The 18144-nt window shown below is 41.4% G+C and overlaps 2 protein-coding genes across 2 annotated transcripts in view; both read left to right on the top strand.

Annotated features, from left to right (window-relative positions):
* Positions 1-4266: 4266 nt before the first annotated feature.
* LOC133982064 (uncharacterized) lies at positions 4267-12541 on the top strand. The gene is made up of 6 exons (XM_062420966.1): positions 4267-4376; positions 6551-7007; positions 7368-7443; positions 8174-8252; positions 9938-10064; positions 10948-12541. Exons 2-6 carry the CDS (start codon positions 6591-6593, stop codon positions 11344-11346), a joined length of 1098 nt encoding a protein of 365 aa, XP_062276950.1. The 5' UTR covers positions 4267-4376; positions 6551-6590; the 3' UTR covers positions 11347-12541.
* A 3872-nt stretch (positions 12542-16413) lies between these two features.
* dnaja (DnaJ heat shock protein family (Hsp40) member A) overlaps positions 16414-18144 on the top strand; it is a 75364-nt gene continuing 73633 nt past the window's right edge. Inside the window, exon 1 of the mRNA XM_062420164.1 lies at positions 16414-16424. The gene's annotated coding sequence lies outside the window, so the exon portion shown is untranslated. The remainder of the gene's footprint in view (positions 16425-18144) is intronic.

The following is an 18144-nucleotide window of genomic DNA, read 5'->3' as shown; positions in this document are numbered from 1 at the left end:
CAAGAGAGTAGAGTCTATATTAAAAGGAGTTTTTGAGATAGAAACCAACACTGAAAAGCCAGTTTATGTGATGTGCATATTGGCCCAAGTTTCAGCCTAGTAAAGGAATTATTCAATGTGCTGCGAAGGCAACACTGGTGGTGAGCTCACAGTCCTCTGCATCATGCGTAGCCCTCCTCATCTGTGCGTGGAGAGCGCAGTCTAGAGCACTTACATAACCCAGTTAAAATATACCCCAGTCACATGTAACGTTCAGCCCTGCAGATAGATATCCCACTGTCGCTTGAGCTGCTTTGGCAGCCGTTCAGACATTAGAGAGCGTACACACACACACAAAGCCATAAAAGATTTGACAGTGATTCGCTGCCAGACATTCTCAACTCCCTGCATGTGAACTCTCTGTGTGGAAAATGGTCAGGGAGCTTTCTCTCTGGATGAAGTGCATGTGACTGAGTGGAGTTGGACCGGGAGGAAGTCACAAAGGGAGAGGGAGGCTGTGTGACGGGGTGCCGGAAGTCCAACCCTTTAAAGTCACAGAAATGCGCCCAGTATCACTTCTCCTCTGACTACATAACCTCTAACACCAACTCTAAATGCTATTGGCTGCGGCATGCCACACACAGCTGCCGTTTTTTTTTCTATCCTCCTCCCCATACTGCTGCAGCGTGCCCACACTTACGTGCAGTCACATTTCTGGTGTGTGGGTGGGGTTAACTCGGCGGAACTATAGCGTTTACTGTAACAGGATGACATATCTGGAGGAGTAAGCTGCAATAGTGAGAAGTGGGGGACACGTTTTTCAACTGAGATTAACAAGAGTTACAGAGTCCAGACTCACTGAAGCTTTGCAAAAATTATGCAAGAAACACACTTGTTTAGACTGTAACCTTCAGACCATCTGTGATTTCAGGTTTTCTGTTAGTGTCATATGGAACATATTCGGGGATGATTATGAAACAAGAGCATTTGAAGTGTTTCCTATAGTGAGAGGTTTGAGATCCAAGTTACAAAGTTCTGTTTCAACTAGACTGATAAGGTTTTACTCCTTTATACAGGCAGGTATTGTCGTTATTTATTCAAATGATAAGAGGGGGCTTGGAACAGCTGCTCAGATAGCCAAGAACTAGCTGTCTTTATTGGGAAATGATGATGTAATAATGTTATTACAAGCTGAAATGCTTTAGAACTGAATATTCTGTACAAACATCCTGACACACTGTCAAGCCACTGCATGTGTCAAAGATTGAGGATATCTTTATTATCCACGAGGGGCAATTTGTTGTACAGCCAGCAGTAACCAGTGTCTTTAAGGTATAAGTTATGTTGTCATGACTCTCATGTTTGTGTTCACAGCAGCAGCTCGAGCTGTCGTTAACACAGTTATGAACATTCCATGCGCTCCTCTCCTCTCGCCGAGCTCAAACAAAAACCTGTGCCTGGGTAACACTGGAGCTATTAGTGGTGAGCAGTCTTAACGTGAACAATGCTGTGGAAAAAGCCTGCTGATTGGTGTCCCAATTTAGAGACACGCTGCACAGTGTTCAGCCTGAACACACATACACACACTCAAAGATAAGGCACACACGTCACCATAGGTCCAGATTTGGGTACAGCCTATGGCTTGAAGCCAGGGTACACAGTGCTGAGTCATATGCATAGCTCATTGTAAGGGACAGCTACTAGTAAGATAAGACACACACTAACACATTACCCTGCCAGCAGCACCCAAACACTCTCGCATGTACACCGGTATCCACTTGCAGCATACTTGCAGGTAAAGACACGTTCTCTTACTGCGCAGTGTATATGTGAAGCCCGGGTAAACTGAGGATATGAGCAAGTGCTCCACGCTCCAGTAAATGTTTTCAATGGCAAGCTATTGCATTAAACATGTCACCCTGGCTGAAAATGAGAAACAGATTGTGCAATGTCTCATACTGTAAATTGAATACACATACGAAACCCTCAAAAGAACACAGGGCATCCAATTTTTCTCATTCCATGGGGGTGAGGTGTGGCACTGACGTTCACCCACGCACACGTGCTGGGCTTTCTCTACGAGGCAGGGTTAGGACAGATGTTCAGTGTTTGCCCTATGATGAAATGGATGTGAGCGTCTGATTTGGTGTTTATTTTTTATGAATGAGAGCGGGAGACATGCAGTCTCAGTGGGATACAGAATCAGCCAGCCTCTCTGACAAATTGAAAATCACAGGGCCAGTTTGTGTTGTGTGACTCATCTCGGATCCTGACAGGAGAATGCACAGATAAAAGAGTTCCCTTTGTAGGGAAATTGCTCTTTATGTGGATGACAAATTGCAGTAGGACTGAATGGAGCCAGATGATTGTTAATACACAAATGTTTCTGGAGATCACACAGAAGATTTACTGAAACGTTTCGAACAATCTGCCCTTTAAGGCTGAAAAACATTTTCAACAAAAGATATTTGAGTTTCTGTGCATATCTTTTATCAATATAAATAGACACTGTTTCCTCTACATTGCATACTTTGTCCGTACAATTTAAAGTGCTCCATGCATGTGCTTGAAATATCTCTTTGATCCGAACAAAAATGTAGATGTCTGTTTCCTGTGCTTTGAAGTGGATGTGATGCACTCTGCTGTGACATGGAAGCCTCAAAGACAAAAAAGGGAAATGAGAGTTTGCTGGGAAGCTGTAGGAAGTTCTCAGTCGTCACAAAGTCTGGGGTCAGCGGAGGATCTGGGTCTGGGGAGCAGAGCGACAGGAGACAGATTATTGGATGTTTAAAAGATTGCAGTGGTTTACTGGACAATTAAAAAAATGAGTGGCTCACAATTCCAGCAGGTCAGTCACATCAGTTGGCTTTATGGGTGCTCTGATATCTTTGGTACACTTTTTTCACAGCAGGATGTGATTAAAAACACAGAAGCAGACAGTAAAATGCACAAGTCTCTGCTGCTGGTGCCCTTGTCCTGCCTGCTCCTCACTTTGACAGCTGCACATAAATCAAAAATTGCCACCTACACTTTTCTATGATCATTTGACCACAAATTGCTCTTAGAATCTAATTACCATGGTAGGATACAGGCTCATTATAGAAAGCCACACAGACACTCCAAGACGTCCTTCTGGATTGTATGCTTGACAGATTTGCACCCAGTTGTTAAAACTGTCTGGGCATGTATCTGATCTTTGACTCTGTAAACATCTCTCAGCGCATTATCACATGTGACCTAGCCACTGCAGATAGAAAGGAAAGAAATGTGTGTGTGTGTGTGTGTGTGTGTGTGTGTGTGTGTGTGTGTGTGTGTGTGTGTGTGTTTTGTTAGATGTGTTTGACTCCACTGGTCCTCATTGTCAATTGAGGGAGAGATGAGGAAAGGAGGTTGGCCTTGATTTTTCTGTGGGTGTCTCTTAGATGCACGTGATCACGTTTGCTGTGAGAGGGTTCATGACTCACTGGCTCCAAGTTCAGGATCCTCGTCTGGCCTCTGACAGAGTGCTCCTAATCCCACCCTCTCAGGCAGTCAAACTGGGGTCCTGTGAGTCATGCATTTACCGTCACTGTGTCCAAAAAAAAAAAAAAAAAAAAACGCAGACTGAACACAGTCTGCATGCCAAGTGCATCTACAATTACAGGCAGTTTCGCTTGAAAACAAACCCACTTTCCTAGTAGGATTTTATGGTTTCTTAAGACGAACAACATAAAAGAATGACTAATTATTTGATTATAATTCATCTTAATCGATCAATTAACCTATTTAGAGACTCCTTTGACTCCTATCCCATTGTACATTAAGAGGTAGATGTACTCTAAACCTTGGAAAATTATAGTTTGGACAGATGGCCAGACTATCTGTGTTCAAATAGTCTGCTGAAGTGTCCTTCAGCAAGCTCTATCAGTTGTTGCTGAAACTGCTGACTGTGCCTTTACACAGGCTGCTCAGTTTACTGACATGCCACAACTACAGGCATCATCATCCAGATGATATAATGAGGAAGAATGCCTCTAGAATGACCAAAACTAGCCCTGGATTGACTTTTCGCCCAGCTGTTGAAATGAAACCGATCCGCGTGTCCACGTGTTTGTGTCATTTCCATGACATTTGCATATGTAAACCGGCCTCGCCTATCACTCCGCGGCTGCTCTGAGCAAAGGCGCCGATTTGACAGTCGGGGGCGTTTGAGGAACAAATGGGAGAGCCGCTCCCCTCTAATCCCGCCCTCCCAGACACGTTGCCTTGGGAGAAGCAACACGGGCCGATCACTTGCTGTACTGCCTCCTTAACTCTCACACCGCACGTCCAACACATCAGCTGCTTTCTGCCGACAGTCCTGCTGGATTTACCGCTGAACAAAGGAAGAGTAACACCGTCCGCTCCATCCTGGGAAGGTATGTGTACCTGCGCTAATCCACATCTCATCCTCATGATCAGACATCCAGATAAACGCTGTGTCTGAATGAAAACACCAGATGATGCTATTTTAAAAAGAAAACCCACTAAAAGCATCTAGAGGAATTTGACAGACATATGATGATCGCAAATAAGAAAACTGTTATTTATGATGAAGGATTAATAATATGTCATGACAGTTTAGGTGTGTTCCAATTAGTCCTGTCTGTGTTCGTGGGTTTATATAATATACCTGTGTTTGCTGCCAAAATGTACTACGAGAGATGAGGAAGTCTATTGTGTCTGTTGAATAACTGCTTTGAAACCTGCATTAAGGCGAAAGGATCCGGTGATTGGACATAATGTTTTTTTCCATTACTCTTAGGAGATATATGATGAATTTTAACCTCTGAATGAAGGACTTTTTGCCAAAATTAATGTGTATCGCCCTTTTTTAATAACTTGAGTGTATGCGTGTGTTAAGTGGTGTTGCATCTCAGTGCATGTGCCCCACCTACACAGGTAGATGCTGAAATGGAGACCTAGTGTGTGTTTTTAAAAAGAAAGAAAGAAGGAAATAAATGTCTGTCATATAAAAACGTGTTATCGGTACTAGAGGTGCAATTTGAATTTCTGTTTGAAAGACTGCAGGCCTATAGGCGGTGTATTCAAAAGGCCCTGGACAAGTGGATATTTGGATAGTGTGATGTGTGTAGTTTTATTACAGGATTCAAACCAAGTGGTAAATAAGTAGGCAGTTTATAACATGTCTCATTGATGGAACTGAATATCTTTTAAAGCATTTGCATGTGTAATGTCATTTTTATTGACTAAGAAATGACTAGTTGGTGGTGTTTCTCTGATATGTCCTCCTTATAGAAAAATATATCTTGCTAAATGATGCATCCCATAGTGCCGTAGTATCTATTTAACATATACATTTATTATTATATTTCACAGAAGTTTGCTGATGGACACTTTACGCAGATGTGAAGAAAGAAAAAAGGCTTACCTGTATATTTTTAAATAACCAGCTGGAATTTTAGTTTTTCAAAAAGGTAGAAATTGTAATGAGTTTTATCGGATCTTTGATGCAGAACATTTTGAGTCTTGATATTTTATACATCCAATTCATGTTATTCAGATATAATTTACACTTAGCGTTAGATTATAGCTGTTCAGCCTCTTGTGTGGCAACCTGGCGACTCATTTTATTCTCACTAAAACCGGTCAACTGTGCTCTCTGGAGCCTCGGAGCCATATTATTTATAACCTGCAATCAGAAGCATCAATTCTTCTTTTTTTTGGTCTTTGAGGTTATTGTTATGTTAGAGCTTGTAAAACCTGTAAATCTCTGCTCCACCCTCATATGTAACAATAAGATGGTTATCCTGAGACAAAGAACTGGGGAGCAATTAATTCTCCTACCCTCCAATTTCACAGGAAATTTGTAAAACAACATTTCTAGTCTTCCATTTTGTAAAAATCCCCCACCGAAGTGTCACTTGTGTTGATGGGAGGTCTGCAGTCTGTGCTTGACTGGTTGTCATGGTGGCAGACCCCTGCCCCCTTTGAATAAACAAGCTAACAATGTTTATGAATGATTGTTGTGGTAGCAGCTGGCAGGCCGGCTGATAGAGTCCCAATGGGGAATAACACTCAAGCCACTAAAAAGAAGAATTGTAGATTTTTGTTCCTGTGTGACGTCAAGATGTGCAGAATCACAATGACAGTAATTTGGAGAGATTTGAGTCTCTGACTGGAAGCGGGGAGTGTTTGAGGGATGCTCAGGATTGTTGTGGACACTGGCATGTTTGGTGTTTGCATTTGATGGTGGCTAGTCCGTGTTTACTGGCTCAGGTGTCGCATCTGCAAAACAAACAGGTCATTGTGGTCTCAACAACTGTGGTCCCACTGCCACCATCTGCTCAGAATCTGTCTCTCTGCCTTTATTCATGTCTGCTTGGCTTGAGGTGCAGGGTTTTTGGAGGGGTTTTTTCCAGAATAACATGTAATGTTAGCTCAAGGACACTCCAGTAGGGTTTTGGCTGCTGCTGCACACATTTATACGGTTAAAGGGCTCAATTCTGTTAGTTTTAGGCTACAGTTTCACATCTTCATCATTCCTTTTTGTATTGTTGCATTATAGTAATCATGACTTTCTCTTTACCAGGTCAGTGATGGTCAGTGCTAATTAGAGCCTGCAGCCGAGGATGTCTGCTACAGATTCGGACAACTCCATAGACTGGCTGGCTAGTGACAATGAGGACAACGAGAGCGAACAGGAGCTTGACTGTACCAGAAAGCGCAGCCAGACAGAGGCTCCTTCATCCCCCAACGCCTCGTCACACCTGGGCCCGTCTGACAGTAGCTGCCGCCGCGAGGTGAAGGAGGACGACAGTAACTGGAGCGAGGTCAGGGAGGCCTCCAGTCGGGGATCTCCTTCCGGCTGCACTGAGACATGGGGCAGGGACAACATCGGACTGTGTAAAACACAACAAGGAGAAAATATGAATGGCAAAGACACTCAGCAAGCACTGAAGAGACCTCACCACTTCACAGAGGGGGAGCACAAAGAATGGCAGCTCATTAACAACGCATCAGAGAAAGACCGGATCTTCACCAGAAAGGTGAGCAACCTCCATGACTCATGACACTGTCAACCACAGGAGGTGGTTGACAGTGTCAGCAAAACTAGAACGTGCCCTGTCACCTAGATCGACTTCCCTGCTGGTCTAACACAGAGTACCTCATGCATGACATTTCCAGTAAAAATGACCCATGCCAATAACTGTATAAGTGCATAGGTAGTCATACTTTTCTGAGGAACTAGAGTCTGTCTGTCATAACCCATTCAACAGGGGAGTTTACACGTTATCAAAACAATGTTGAGCAACTTAAAATGAACAGCAGTTTGTGAAAGCCAAATATTTCAAAAGTTTTTTGGACACACTTTAAAAACATTAACTAGAAATTTGATCTATTTTCAGTGCATGGAGCTACAATGCTACATTCATCCACTGTCATCAATCTTGAATGGCCTTCGTTCAGGGAGATACAGAGAACGTAAGTCACTTACTTCAGATCTTTTCTGTTTTTGTCTTTACAACACTTTCACTACATTATCTACTGTTTAACACAACCATTTCTCGGGCCAATCTACATCTCTCTCTGTCTTTCTTTGAAAAACAATAGACTAGGTAGACAGCATGCCACTCTTAATGAAATATGCGCCCTTGAGATTTGAGATCGAGATGTCTGAAACATGTATGTTCGGGGGACTATCAAGTTACCACATGTATTTCCTCTCTGTGTGTCTGTCTATCTTTCATAATGGAGGTCACTCTGGGTAAAGGTGTACGTAACACACACTTATAAAGAGACTCTTTAAAATTGGCCTTGCAAGGAGAAAAAAAACCCTCATTTGAATGTTATTTTTTACCACTTGAGAACGAGAAATGTCACACTTCAGACTTTCTTGTAAATTAGATGCTTGGCAGAGGTGAGCGAGAACATACTGTACCACAGTTTCCAGTAAAGCAGCTGCTGAATTGTCTAATAGGCATTATAAGGGACTCTCTTGAAGATAGTGCAATGTTCAGACTGGCTCTGAAGTGGTTCATTTTGGGATCGTTGTCAAACCCAAACTTTGTGTGACCCGACACTTCCTGGCCACACAGAGGCAGGGAGTCTGTTCCCTCCCACACACGTTTCACACAACCCATCTGCTCCACAGACTCAGCCCTGCTGTCAACACAGTTTGTGTGGCTCATGGTACAACTTTCTTCTTTTTCAGGACTCAGCAGTTTCCAGGAGAGTGTGGCCATGGACAGGATTCAAAGGATCATGGGTGTCCTGCAGAACCCCTGCATGGGGTAAGTGTCCTCAGCTTGACCCACATACTGTTCGACATGCTACAATGATCCATATTGTCTTTATAATATTACATTTTCCCTTATATGTGTATGCATTTGAAGTTACAAATGCGTGTTTTATTTAGTGAGTGAAACAGAAAATGCTTCTCGCCAATGATTTTCAGAATCAGAATCATAACTACAAAACATTTAACCCACATATACTCCACTACAACTAGTAGAAAAATTGTGCTTGCTATTTGTGGGTCAAAGCAGCCTCCAACATGTTCGTGACACATGGCTCACAGCAGGTTGCCCTGCGAGGAGCTTTTACCCCTGCACGCTTTCAGGATAAATTTACTGCAGGGATCGCTGGGTCTCACTATAGCTGGACATCTTGTTAAAAATGTATCAGGCTCCACTGTGGGAGCAGCACGCTTGCGTCTGCTTGATTAGCTCTCCACTTACCAAACGGTATAATGGAGTGTGATCTCACCCCTTTTAAAGGAGAAATTCTACATCTAGTGATGTGTTTTTTAAATGTTTAGATTTCTTTGTCTTGGCGTCATAAAATTGCTGTCATTTTCAGCCTCTTTAGTGTTAGTATATTTAAACACTGGAAATGTAATGTATGTAACAGAAAATATAAGCAAAATCATAGAATAATTAGACTGATTTTAGTCAAGTAATTTTCTATTCATTTAGATTATTATTTAGATTTAGATCATTATTTCAGCGCTAAAATAGACATTTAATAGATATATAACGTTACGATCAAATCAACACAATCCAATTACACTGAAATTTTATAATTTATATAAGAGTTTAATGGAGTTCTGTTTCCAAAGCAGCATTTTGGATAGCTGTATGAGAAGCAAAGTGGGGCCTGTTGGGCAGCCAGTTACTGCAAGTTTTTGCATCAAGGTATACTGATATAAGATGAAGTGCTGCTGAGTTTGGCACGGACTAATTGGAGTCCTCACCCACCAGCTGCTGCCTTCATATGGGAAACAAAGGGTGGGTGTGGCAGCCTCCCTGCAGACAGTCGGGGCAGAGGCTGGAAGGTGGAATAGACCCCTCCCTCCTTCCCTCCTACCATTGTCCCCTGTGCCTGCTCTGTGTTGCCAGCTGGCAGCCCCTGCAACAACACAATGGTAGATAGGATCAAAGTGACTTTTTTAGCAGTGACTGTTGCGGATAATCTTTCACATAAAATTAACATGCCCTGAATGCAGTATAGCAGGAAGGTCCTGATCATATGACACGAGCTAATCCCTACCCACCATCTGGTTTTGACGGGGTGGGAGTTAATGGGATGCTGCTCTCTGCCCACCTCCAATGAGAACTGCGTCACTACGACTAGTTTATTTTCACAGTGACGCTGTTGGAGACCGTTGTGGCTTTGGTGTTTATATTTAGAGGCGAGCAGAACTATTACACATCAGGCCACGTGTGAGAGCAAAACATGTGAGAAATGTACTCAAGACAATTTCCCCCCTACACATGGAGTACAGGCTTTTCTGAGCGAGTGTAAGTGTGCACTCACTGTTCAAGATTGCATATTTCCTGTTTGAGATTGATGCAGACATAAGATTTCACAGCCGATGTTGGCAAGATTGGTGGTAGATCACTAAGATTCATGCGTGTTACCTTGAGTAAATATATATCTATCTCTCTCTGTTTCTCTCCTTCCTTCCTTTTTTCAGGGAGAGATATATTAATATCATTCTTAAAATGGAGGACATGCTGAAGAGCTGGTTCCCTAACGTAAAACTCCAAGACCAACTTCCTGTCACCCACACAGAGGAAGCAGTTCCCACCAAGAAACTGAAGGTAAAGTTGTTAAAGAATAGATCTGTTGTGTAAGAGCCCTCTGTTAGACAAGGCCTGCTGCCAAGAACATATGGTGATGACGCTGTGAAAGAGGGACTAAAATATCTATTATTATTTAATCACAGGTCTGGGACAGGGAAAGGAGGATTAAAAGCTATTTTTACTGAGGTATTACTGCAGTCTCAGGTTCACTAAGAACAATGACAGAGGAGAAAAGGTAATTTTGGAGGAGTGTCTCTCAGGGAATAAGAATGGTCAGAGTCCTCTGGAACATTCCTGCACATTCAAGGCAAGGATTCATTTCTGTGGTTAACCCACCCGTAAACAAGAATTTCATGTACCATTTTTTTCAGTCACCACAAAGAAGCTGTTTTGTAACTTCATGAGTGGTTATACTGAAACACAATAACTTTAAAGCTGGTCTAATCAATATTTTCATATTCACAATAGATGAAATGACTAAACGTGAAAGGGTCTGACCCACAGAGAATCATCTCTTGATTGCGGTTCCCCTCAGCATACAAAACAATTTAGCGTCATTCAGCTTATTGTTTGGTCTTACGGCCTGTAGCTGAACTGTTTTTGTTCAGTCTCATTATTCTTATCAGGGTTGTTTCCAGATGCAGTAGGCAGCCGTTATCAGTGAAAAAGCTTTGCTAAACTTAAGAGTTAGCAACTGGCTGGAGAACATAGTGGAGTATCTAGCAGCTAGCAAAGAGCCAGATATTTTATCAGGAGCTAGTTGAGATTAAAATAGGGCTAATAGGACAGACAATAGTGGACTTACACAACCTCAAACGAATGCTAATGTGGCTCTGCATCTATTGGATGTTTAAAAAGGTTCACTTCATGAAGTTTAACTTTGGTCCTTCTTTCCCAACAGCTGTCTCCATCTCCAGTGATTGCAACTGCAGCAGTGAGCCCCATCACCGTCAGCGATCCTCCAGTGGGCACCAAAGCCCTGAGAGTCACCGACCTCACTCCTCCTGGAGCCTACTCTGCCAGTAACCTGAAGTGGCTCCACACGTCACCCATCTGCTCCCCCACAGCAGAGCAGGCCCAGGCTGGCCCCAGGCACCTGCTGACCCCCAGAGACAGAGACCTAACGCAGGACAACGCTGTGTCCTCCAGCACAGACACCCACACTAAAACAGACTCGGTGCCCAGAGGGCCTCCGCCGGGCAAAATCAACGCGCCCTGTCTAGAGAGGCTTCTTAAATCAACAGAGAGCATCATCACCCGCAAGGGGACGGGGGGTTTGATGGACAGCAGCTGGTCCTAGTCCACATAGAGGGCTGGGTATCCAGCTGTGAGCACTGCGGAGCCCAGCCTAGCCTTGACTACCCTGCCGGGAGTCAGTCCGTTCGCTTAGCCCATTCCAGCCTTCAGGGGAGACGGGAGCCTTCAAAAGGGACATGACAGATTTACTTTTTAATGTGGAAGGAGTGTCGACGAACATGTACTCTCTGTATGGGAATGTGCCCTCTCTGACATGACAAGTGTCTGCTTGGTTTCCCTTTTGTTGACTTATTTTTGTTTTTCAGTTTGCACTCTTGAATAGCATGTGTGAGCGTGGGAAGGATAGATTTCACATGCCGGGGTCACCAGAGCTAGTGATTTCCCAACTGAATTTTTCCCACTGGCTTGTAGATGCAATAATACAGTTTGAGTATCTGTGAAAATGCCATTTATGCCTGAAAGGGAAAGAATTGCAGAAGTAGTTTGTGCTGGAAGGGAGTATTTCAGATATCCAGACATGTCAGTGGTCTACATATTGTTGTGCTGAAATGTGTGAAATGGGTGAAATGTGACGTTATTTTCTCCTCCCCCTCATGACTCCACTCTTAAGTTTATTGATGTGACTGTTACTCATTTGTATACTTTATAAATAAGTCTTGGTACAACTGTTCTACCTCAGCGGGCACCACGTCATGGATGGTAAGTAGGAATGTGAACGCTACGCTCAAAATCTGGACAACTCACCAGATCTGCAGTGAGCCAACGGGCCTCTGACAGCGAGGTCTGGAGTAGGGGTCGGTCCGCTTGTACAAACAGAGGATGTTCTTGTGGCTTGACTGGTGCCATTGTAAAGAATGTCAACTGCAGATTTCTTTTTGGAGTCTCCCAGTAGAAGGCGAACAGTGCCTGTAACGTCAAGCTGTGCCTGTAAGCCGGTTTAATAAAGCGAGAGCCGTTCAGAATACCTGCTCCTCTGTGGGATGTACAAGATCAGGAATTCTCACTCTCCTGCCATTCTCCTGTACCGAGTAAATTATTCAGATCTTGCCAACTACTTTCTGTGGTGGAGTAGAACAATTCTGTTATTTTGCCACAGAACTGGACAGTATGTTAGACCAGCAGAGAGGGACAAGGTATTTCTCTGTGTAAATCTTAAAACGGAAAGGTTGTCGATTCACCCTGAAAAGTGGCCTTTATAGTGTGAAATTTTATACTTTGGAAATAAACGTGGTTATATTTGTTTGATGCAAAATGGCTGCGGATGGTTTTATTTGAATTTACAGATCATAAATGCAAAGAATGATAGATATGCTACATATTATTACTCAAAGGATTTTTTTTTTTTAGAGCTTTTTTGCTCATATATTACCCAAAGAAGACAGAATATGTCACATCCATATTACAGCTCTTTCATCTTTATGGTTGGGGAGAGATTTAGTACCAATTGGCAGTAACACAAAAAGCAAAAAGATGGGGAATGATTCACTATGTCAGCAAAAATAATGTATGAAATAGCCCATTGTTAGTTTAACCCAAGATCTGAGTCAATTAAGCATAAAAGAACACCAAAGAAAGGGTGTTATCTGATTTATATTGCAGTTATACTAATTATAGGGTACGTTGACAGGGAACACAGTGAGATTTATTGTTTTGTGAGGCAGGATGTAATTTTCACCACTTCAGATCTGCTGTACAGACAAAGGGAAATTTAAATCTGCTAGCTCAGTATCACTTCACATTTCTCAGAAAGTGTTGCTGTTATGTGCAGGGAAGAGTTGTATTTTTCCACACAAACGCTGATCTGTTTTCACATGTAGATAACAAGGTTAAAATATGTGCCCCTACCTGCACAATACAGATGATGACCCCTTATGGAATGATAATAACAGAAGTAATGATACATATATTAAGTATTATTGTTCCAAGTAATACATTTCACAAGAATGCCTTTGAGGAAAGCAATAGGCATGCTGCTACAGAAAATTGACTGTGATGTGTTATCTTTATATTAGCATTTTCTAAGGTTCTGTGTGAATCAAGACACAAGTTTCCATGTCTACAGCCTGGAGGTGTACTTTCAGCTTGGCTTCAAAGAAAATATACTTCCACAACAGACATACAGTGTTTCTGCCAACTAGAATTCATAATGAAACTGCTGGTGTCTCCAAATCTAAAACTGAATACTGCCATCTGTAGGTGTAAAGGTAAACTTCATTCTTTGATGCTCTGCAAGAAGAATTAAAAGTGAAAAGTACATGCTTTATATACAAAATGGCATTATGGTTAGCACAGCGGGTAACAGAGCACATCATGAAAGCAGCCTCCTTCTCCTAATTCACACTGCTGCAAAATACTCCAAAGTAATGCTGCTTGGCACTGATTTTATTTGGTAATGCCCATTTGAATTTGAACATTTTTGTAAAACCACTACGAATCCAACTGTGGACTCAGTTTCAGTCAGCCAAAGCCAAATCCATTATATTCCTCTCTGTCTTGTTTCAGTAAGAACATAGTGTAATCACAGAGGGTGAAAACAGTTTGTGGCCTGGAAAACAATCTGCCAGGAAATCAAGGAGAATAAAATGGTAGAGGTTTACCACTTTTTGGATTACTCTTTCTCTGAATCAATTACACCATTTAGTCATATGTTCCTGATTTCCAGATTACACGAGGTGATTGGCAGGACATAGAGGGGGTCGATTACCCAGACTGCATTGTTACAGCATTGCCGCCCCAGATTCCATCTCCCAGGGCAAGGCTGCACTCACGTGCACAGACGACCTGACAGCATTCATGTCCAAAGACAGCTGGCACAGATCTGCCTCACACTTGCCCTGAAAAGGGGAAGTTGGTATGAATGATAGGAAGAGCCGCATCAACAGAAAGGCACCTTTCTCATAGGACTTTCTAAGGGAATTTGGACTAATACATATTGTGTAGTGATATGGCTGCAAATGGTTAACATGTGAGTGAGGAAACTGAATGGAGGACAAATGTCAAGGAGCATAAATATAATCAAAAAGATGGGAGTAGGAGATTGAGATACTTTATTGGAGTACATGACAAAATAAGAATGTGAGGACATGAACTGCGCTTTCTAAAATGTATTGGATGAAACTTCTCATATTTAATGTATTTGTATTAAATACTTCATTGTAAAAGGTAAAGAAGAATAAAAATGTTCTGCATTACTGGCAGATTGAAACCTTAAGTCTAAAGTGGTACCAGAAATAACTGGTAACATTATAGACCAATATCATCCACTCCATAGAAAAGAAATCATACTTCTTTCCATTTTAAAGGTTTACAGAACCTTTTCCAAATTGATTGATGTCAGATGTTGCTCTTGTTTTTAGTCCAGCCTCTCTGTGCGCAAAACTACAAAAACTAATCATTACTGGAGGAGCAGAGATGGGGGCCTTTTGTTGAAAGCATGTAAAGGCAAGTGGGAGAGAAACGTCCATGGTTCCAGTTGCAAAAAGCCGGAAGGAATAATAAGTAGAGCTTCATTCTCTCCAGCTACCCTTTCATTGGCCTTGATTTGAGCTCCAGCTGAGTGTGAAATGACAAGGCAGTGTGGTGTTGAATCAGACCAAAGATGGCGACTGCAGTTATTTATATGTACTGTATCTATGTAATTAATTTTTCGAGTCTTAGATGGAAAGACAGAGGTGGAAAGTCACCTCCCAACAGCTGACTACCTAATCAGATTATATATACTGTAAAATAATAATTCAGAAGTAAATTGCACCTCATGCTATAAATAGCCCCAATTACTATACAGGTAGTGAATAAAGGGCAGATAATTGTATAACCTCCCCTGCAGAAACTTCTAAAAACTAGAAATTCTCCTTCCTTATAAGCTGTAAGATTTAAATGACCAACCACAGTCTTCTGTAGAGCAACAGACGCAGTTTGTGTTAATGCTTACCCTGGCTACAGTTTTTAATACTGGAATTATAAAAGGTAGTCACGACTTCACTGTCATCACGTGTATTACATTATTATGTGTGAGTAAAACTGATTTGCAATCAGATTTTAACCTGCTAGCATCTCAGAGCCAGACACGGATTAGCTTCTCTGTTATTAAATGCTCTCAAATGTCAGATACTTGAACGGGCATTCAGGTCAAACATTTGGACAGGAAATCAAACCTTTGGAAAATCAAATCCATTTCATCAGGTGATTTGACAAGGAGTCCATCAAAACAAAAAAGAAAAAAACGCATACATACTGCAACTTCACAGCTTGCCGCATGATGACAAAGTCACACATTTTGACCCCTGTAAAGTGAAGAATGGACTCATTATGTTATTATGAACTGTGCAGCTGATTCATTCGCACTCTACAGAAATAATGATCTCATTCACCAGAGGACTGAGCACCTTTAATTAAGAGACCTGTGAACCCAAAATATCTGTCCCCTGCTCAATTATTACTAGAGTAGGTTATACAAATGATGAAACAGCCACTGCAATCCATTGCTGCTTTTCTCTTGGGGAGTTTCTCAGTTTGTCAATTAAAACTCTAAGCGGTTTGCAACTGAGATTTGCAAGTCTGTTCAGTCATTACCTAAGTTTTGGTCAATCACAGAAGGATAAAACAAATCTACTTCTAAGGCTTATTATTTATAGTTTAATTATGCAGCATATCGATGTGACTAAATCAATGCTGTTGTTCCTTCCTGATATTGCAGCGAGAATATTATGGTCTCCAGAGATGGTCTTCAGTGACTACATTGATCACCGATACAGACAGAAGTGGCTTCTGCAATTCAGTATGGTGGAATCAAATTTTTAATTTAATTTTTTGCTTTCTCCAATAGGTTATCCTCAACCCTTTTAGGAGAAAGGACAATGTTTAAAGAGTGCTGTTGCCATTCCAGCAACATTGATATTGCAGCATTGATATTGAATATTTTTTCAAATGCAAAGTTTTTGATCAGTCAAACAGCAAAAATGATGCAGTAAACCAAGAATATACAAGATAAAGAGACTGACATATGAAAAGTATGAATATGATGCAAAAGCTAGATCGTAGTTACCAAGGAGACTGTTACAGAGGTGAAAAATGCTTTACAGAGCATCTTCAGAGCAGAAATTATGATCTTTATAAATAAGATAATTCAACTGAATTAAATGAATGATAGATTCTCAGCAATATGTTCATTAAATCCATAAATATGCAGTTAAAGTGCATTTTTATAGTGTGGTCAAGTTATTTAACTACAATGTATCTTATGCAGGTTTTGTTTTTCATAGAATCACTTGTATGCAGTTTTTCACATATGGACTATCAGCACCTCAGAGACCAATTATGTGAGCGAAGCATCATCAAGATCTCACATCCCAACCATCCACATATATCCAGCTAATTACCTGTACTGCTTGTAGCAGAGGAGCAAAACTGATTCTCTTGAGCTTTTGAACTACTTGCAAGATGCACCGTTTAAAAAAAACAAACAAGAAGCATTTTAGCCCAGTGCATTTGGGAATGTTCAAAATCCTTATGGGGGCATTTATATTCTATGGACTTATCCTAAACAAGCATCTGAACAATGGGAGAAAATGACATTATGGTGTTAAACCAGTGGGGATATTTGGATGTATAGACACCTAAACACCTTCAACAAGCACTTCATACAACTAGCCAACTCCTTCTTGTCAATAAGCTTGAATAGGCCTGTAAAAAGTGACATGTTCTGAGTTTAGAACAATATGTGTGAAGATGGAACATGCAGTTCACTCCAGTCATATTAATCAAGAATATTAATACAACTTTCAAAAACATAGACCTGAGGCATTAACTGCCAGTTAAGTCAGTGGACCATTTTGAAGCTTTGTCAGATCCACATTTGCTCTTATAGCTGCGAAACACGCTATGATGGCAATGTCAACCAATCAAATGATAGGGTTTGCCTTAAAGGGGCATATCAGTCAATGTAGGCTCATCAACACATGTCACCTCCCTTTGGTCTGATCACGCAGGTGCAAGGGGGCAGATTGCTAAAGGATAAAACACAGACACACCACTCAGTGACACATCAAAAGCACAGAGCCTAAATATGGCCACCCTTCATTAAGTCTCATTTCCAAGAATAGGAATCAGACTGTGCTCTTGTAGGTATGAATAATGCAAGCAGCCTCCAGGAGTTCATTTCCAGAGAATGATCATCATGCTAAAGTATGGCCTAATGATCACACAGATAAAGTGAGAGGCTGGCATTCATGATTAATGCCCTCAGGTCTGTCTCCAGAGTTACATGGGCGCCGCTGTTAGATCTCCTGATGGCTCCGTCCGCTGAGCACTCCGCATCAGATGCTCGCAGAAAATAAGATGCACAATATTCATACAATATTCATGTGACATATGATTATTACAAATCTGTTTAATATGAAACATACTAGTAGAGAGCTAAACTTCAGCCCTTTTCACTTACAGCTGTAAATTTAATCTGTGACCCACATTTACTCTGTAAATCAGTTTGATTTCTGTTTGTTTTAATCCAGACTTTTTTTTCTGTTGTTGTTCATTTGCTCACAATGATGTAAATCCTTCCTGGTCTCCAAGCAAGATGAGGGATCATATTTGTTTTTTGTATATGCCTTTGCCTTAATTCCTTCTTGCTTATTTTTTGTACATTTGTGTTTATTTTCTTGTTATTTACAGTGTTGTCATGTAATAAATGATGAGTTACATACACTTTTTATTTGAGTGCAGGTGTCTCTCTTATGCCCACTAGGTGGAGCTATTGTGAAAGAAAAAAAAGATCACTGGGAAAATACTTCCCTAATACTTTTAACATTACGGTTGCATGTATCCACCCGATACAATGACCTCA

This window comes from Scomber scombrus, chromosome 6 (assembly GCF_963691925.1).
Source record: "Scomber scombrus chromosome 6, fScoSco1.1, whole genome shotgun sequence".
Classification (NCBI taxonomy): Eukaryota; Metazoa; Chordata; class Actinopteri; order Scombriformes; family Scombridae; genus Scomber; species Scomber scombrus.
Note: the sequence above shows the minus strand (reverse complement) of the source record. Positions and strands in the feature narration are given on the sequence as shown.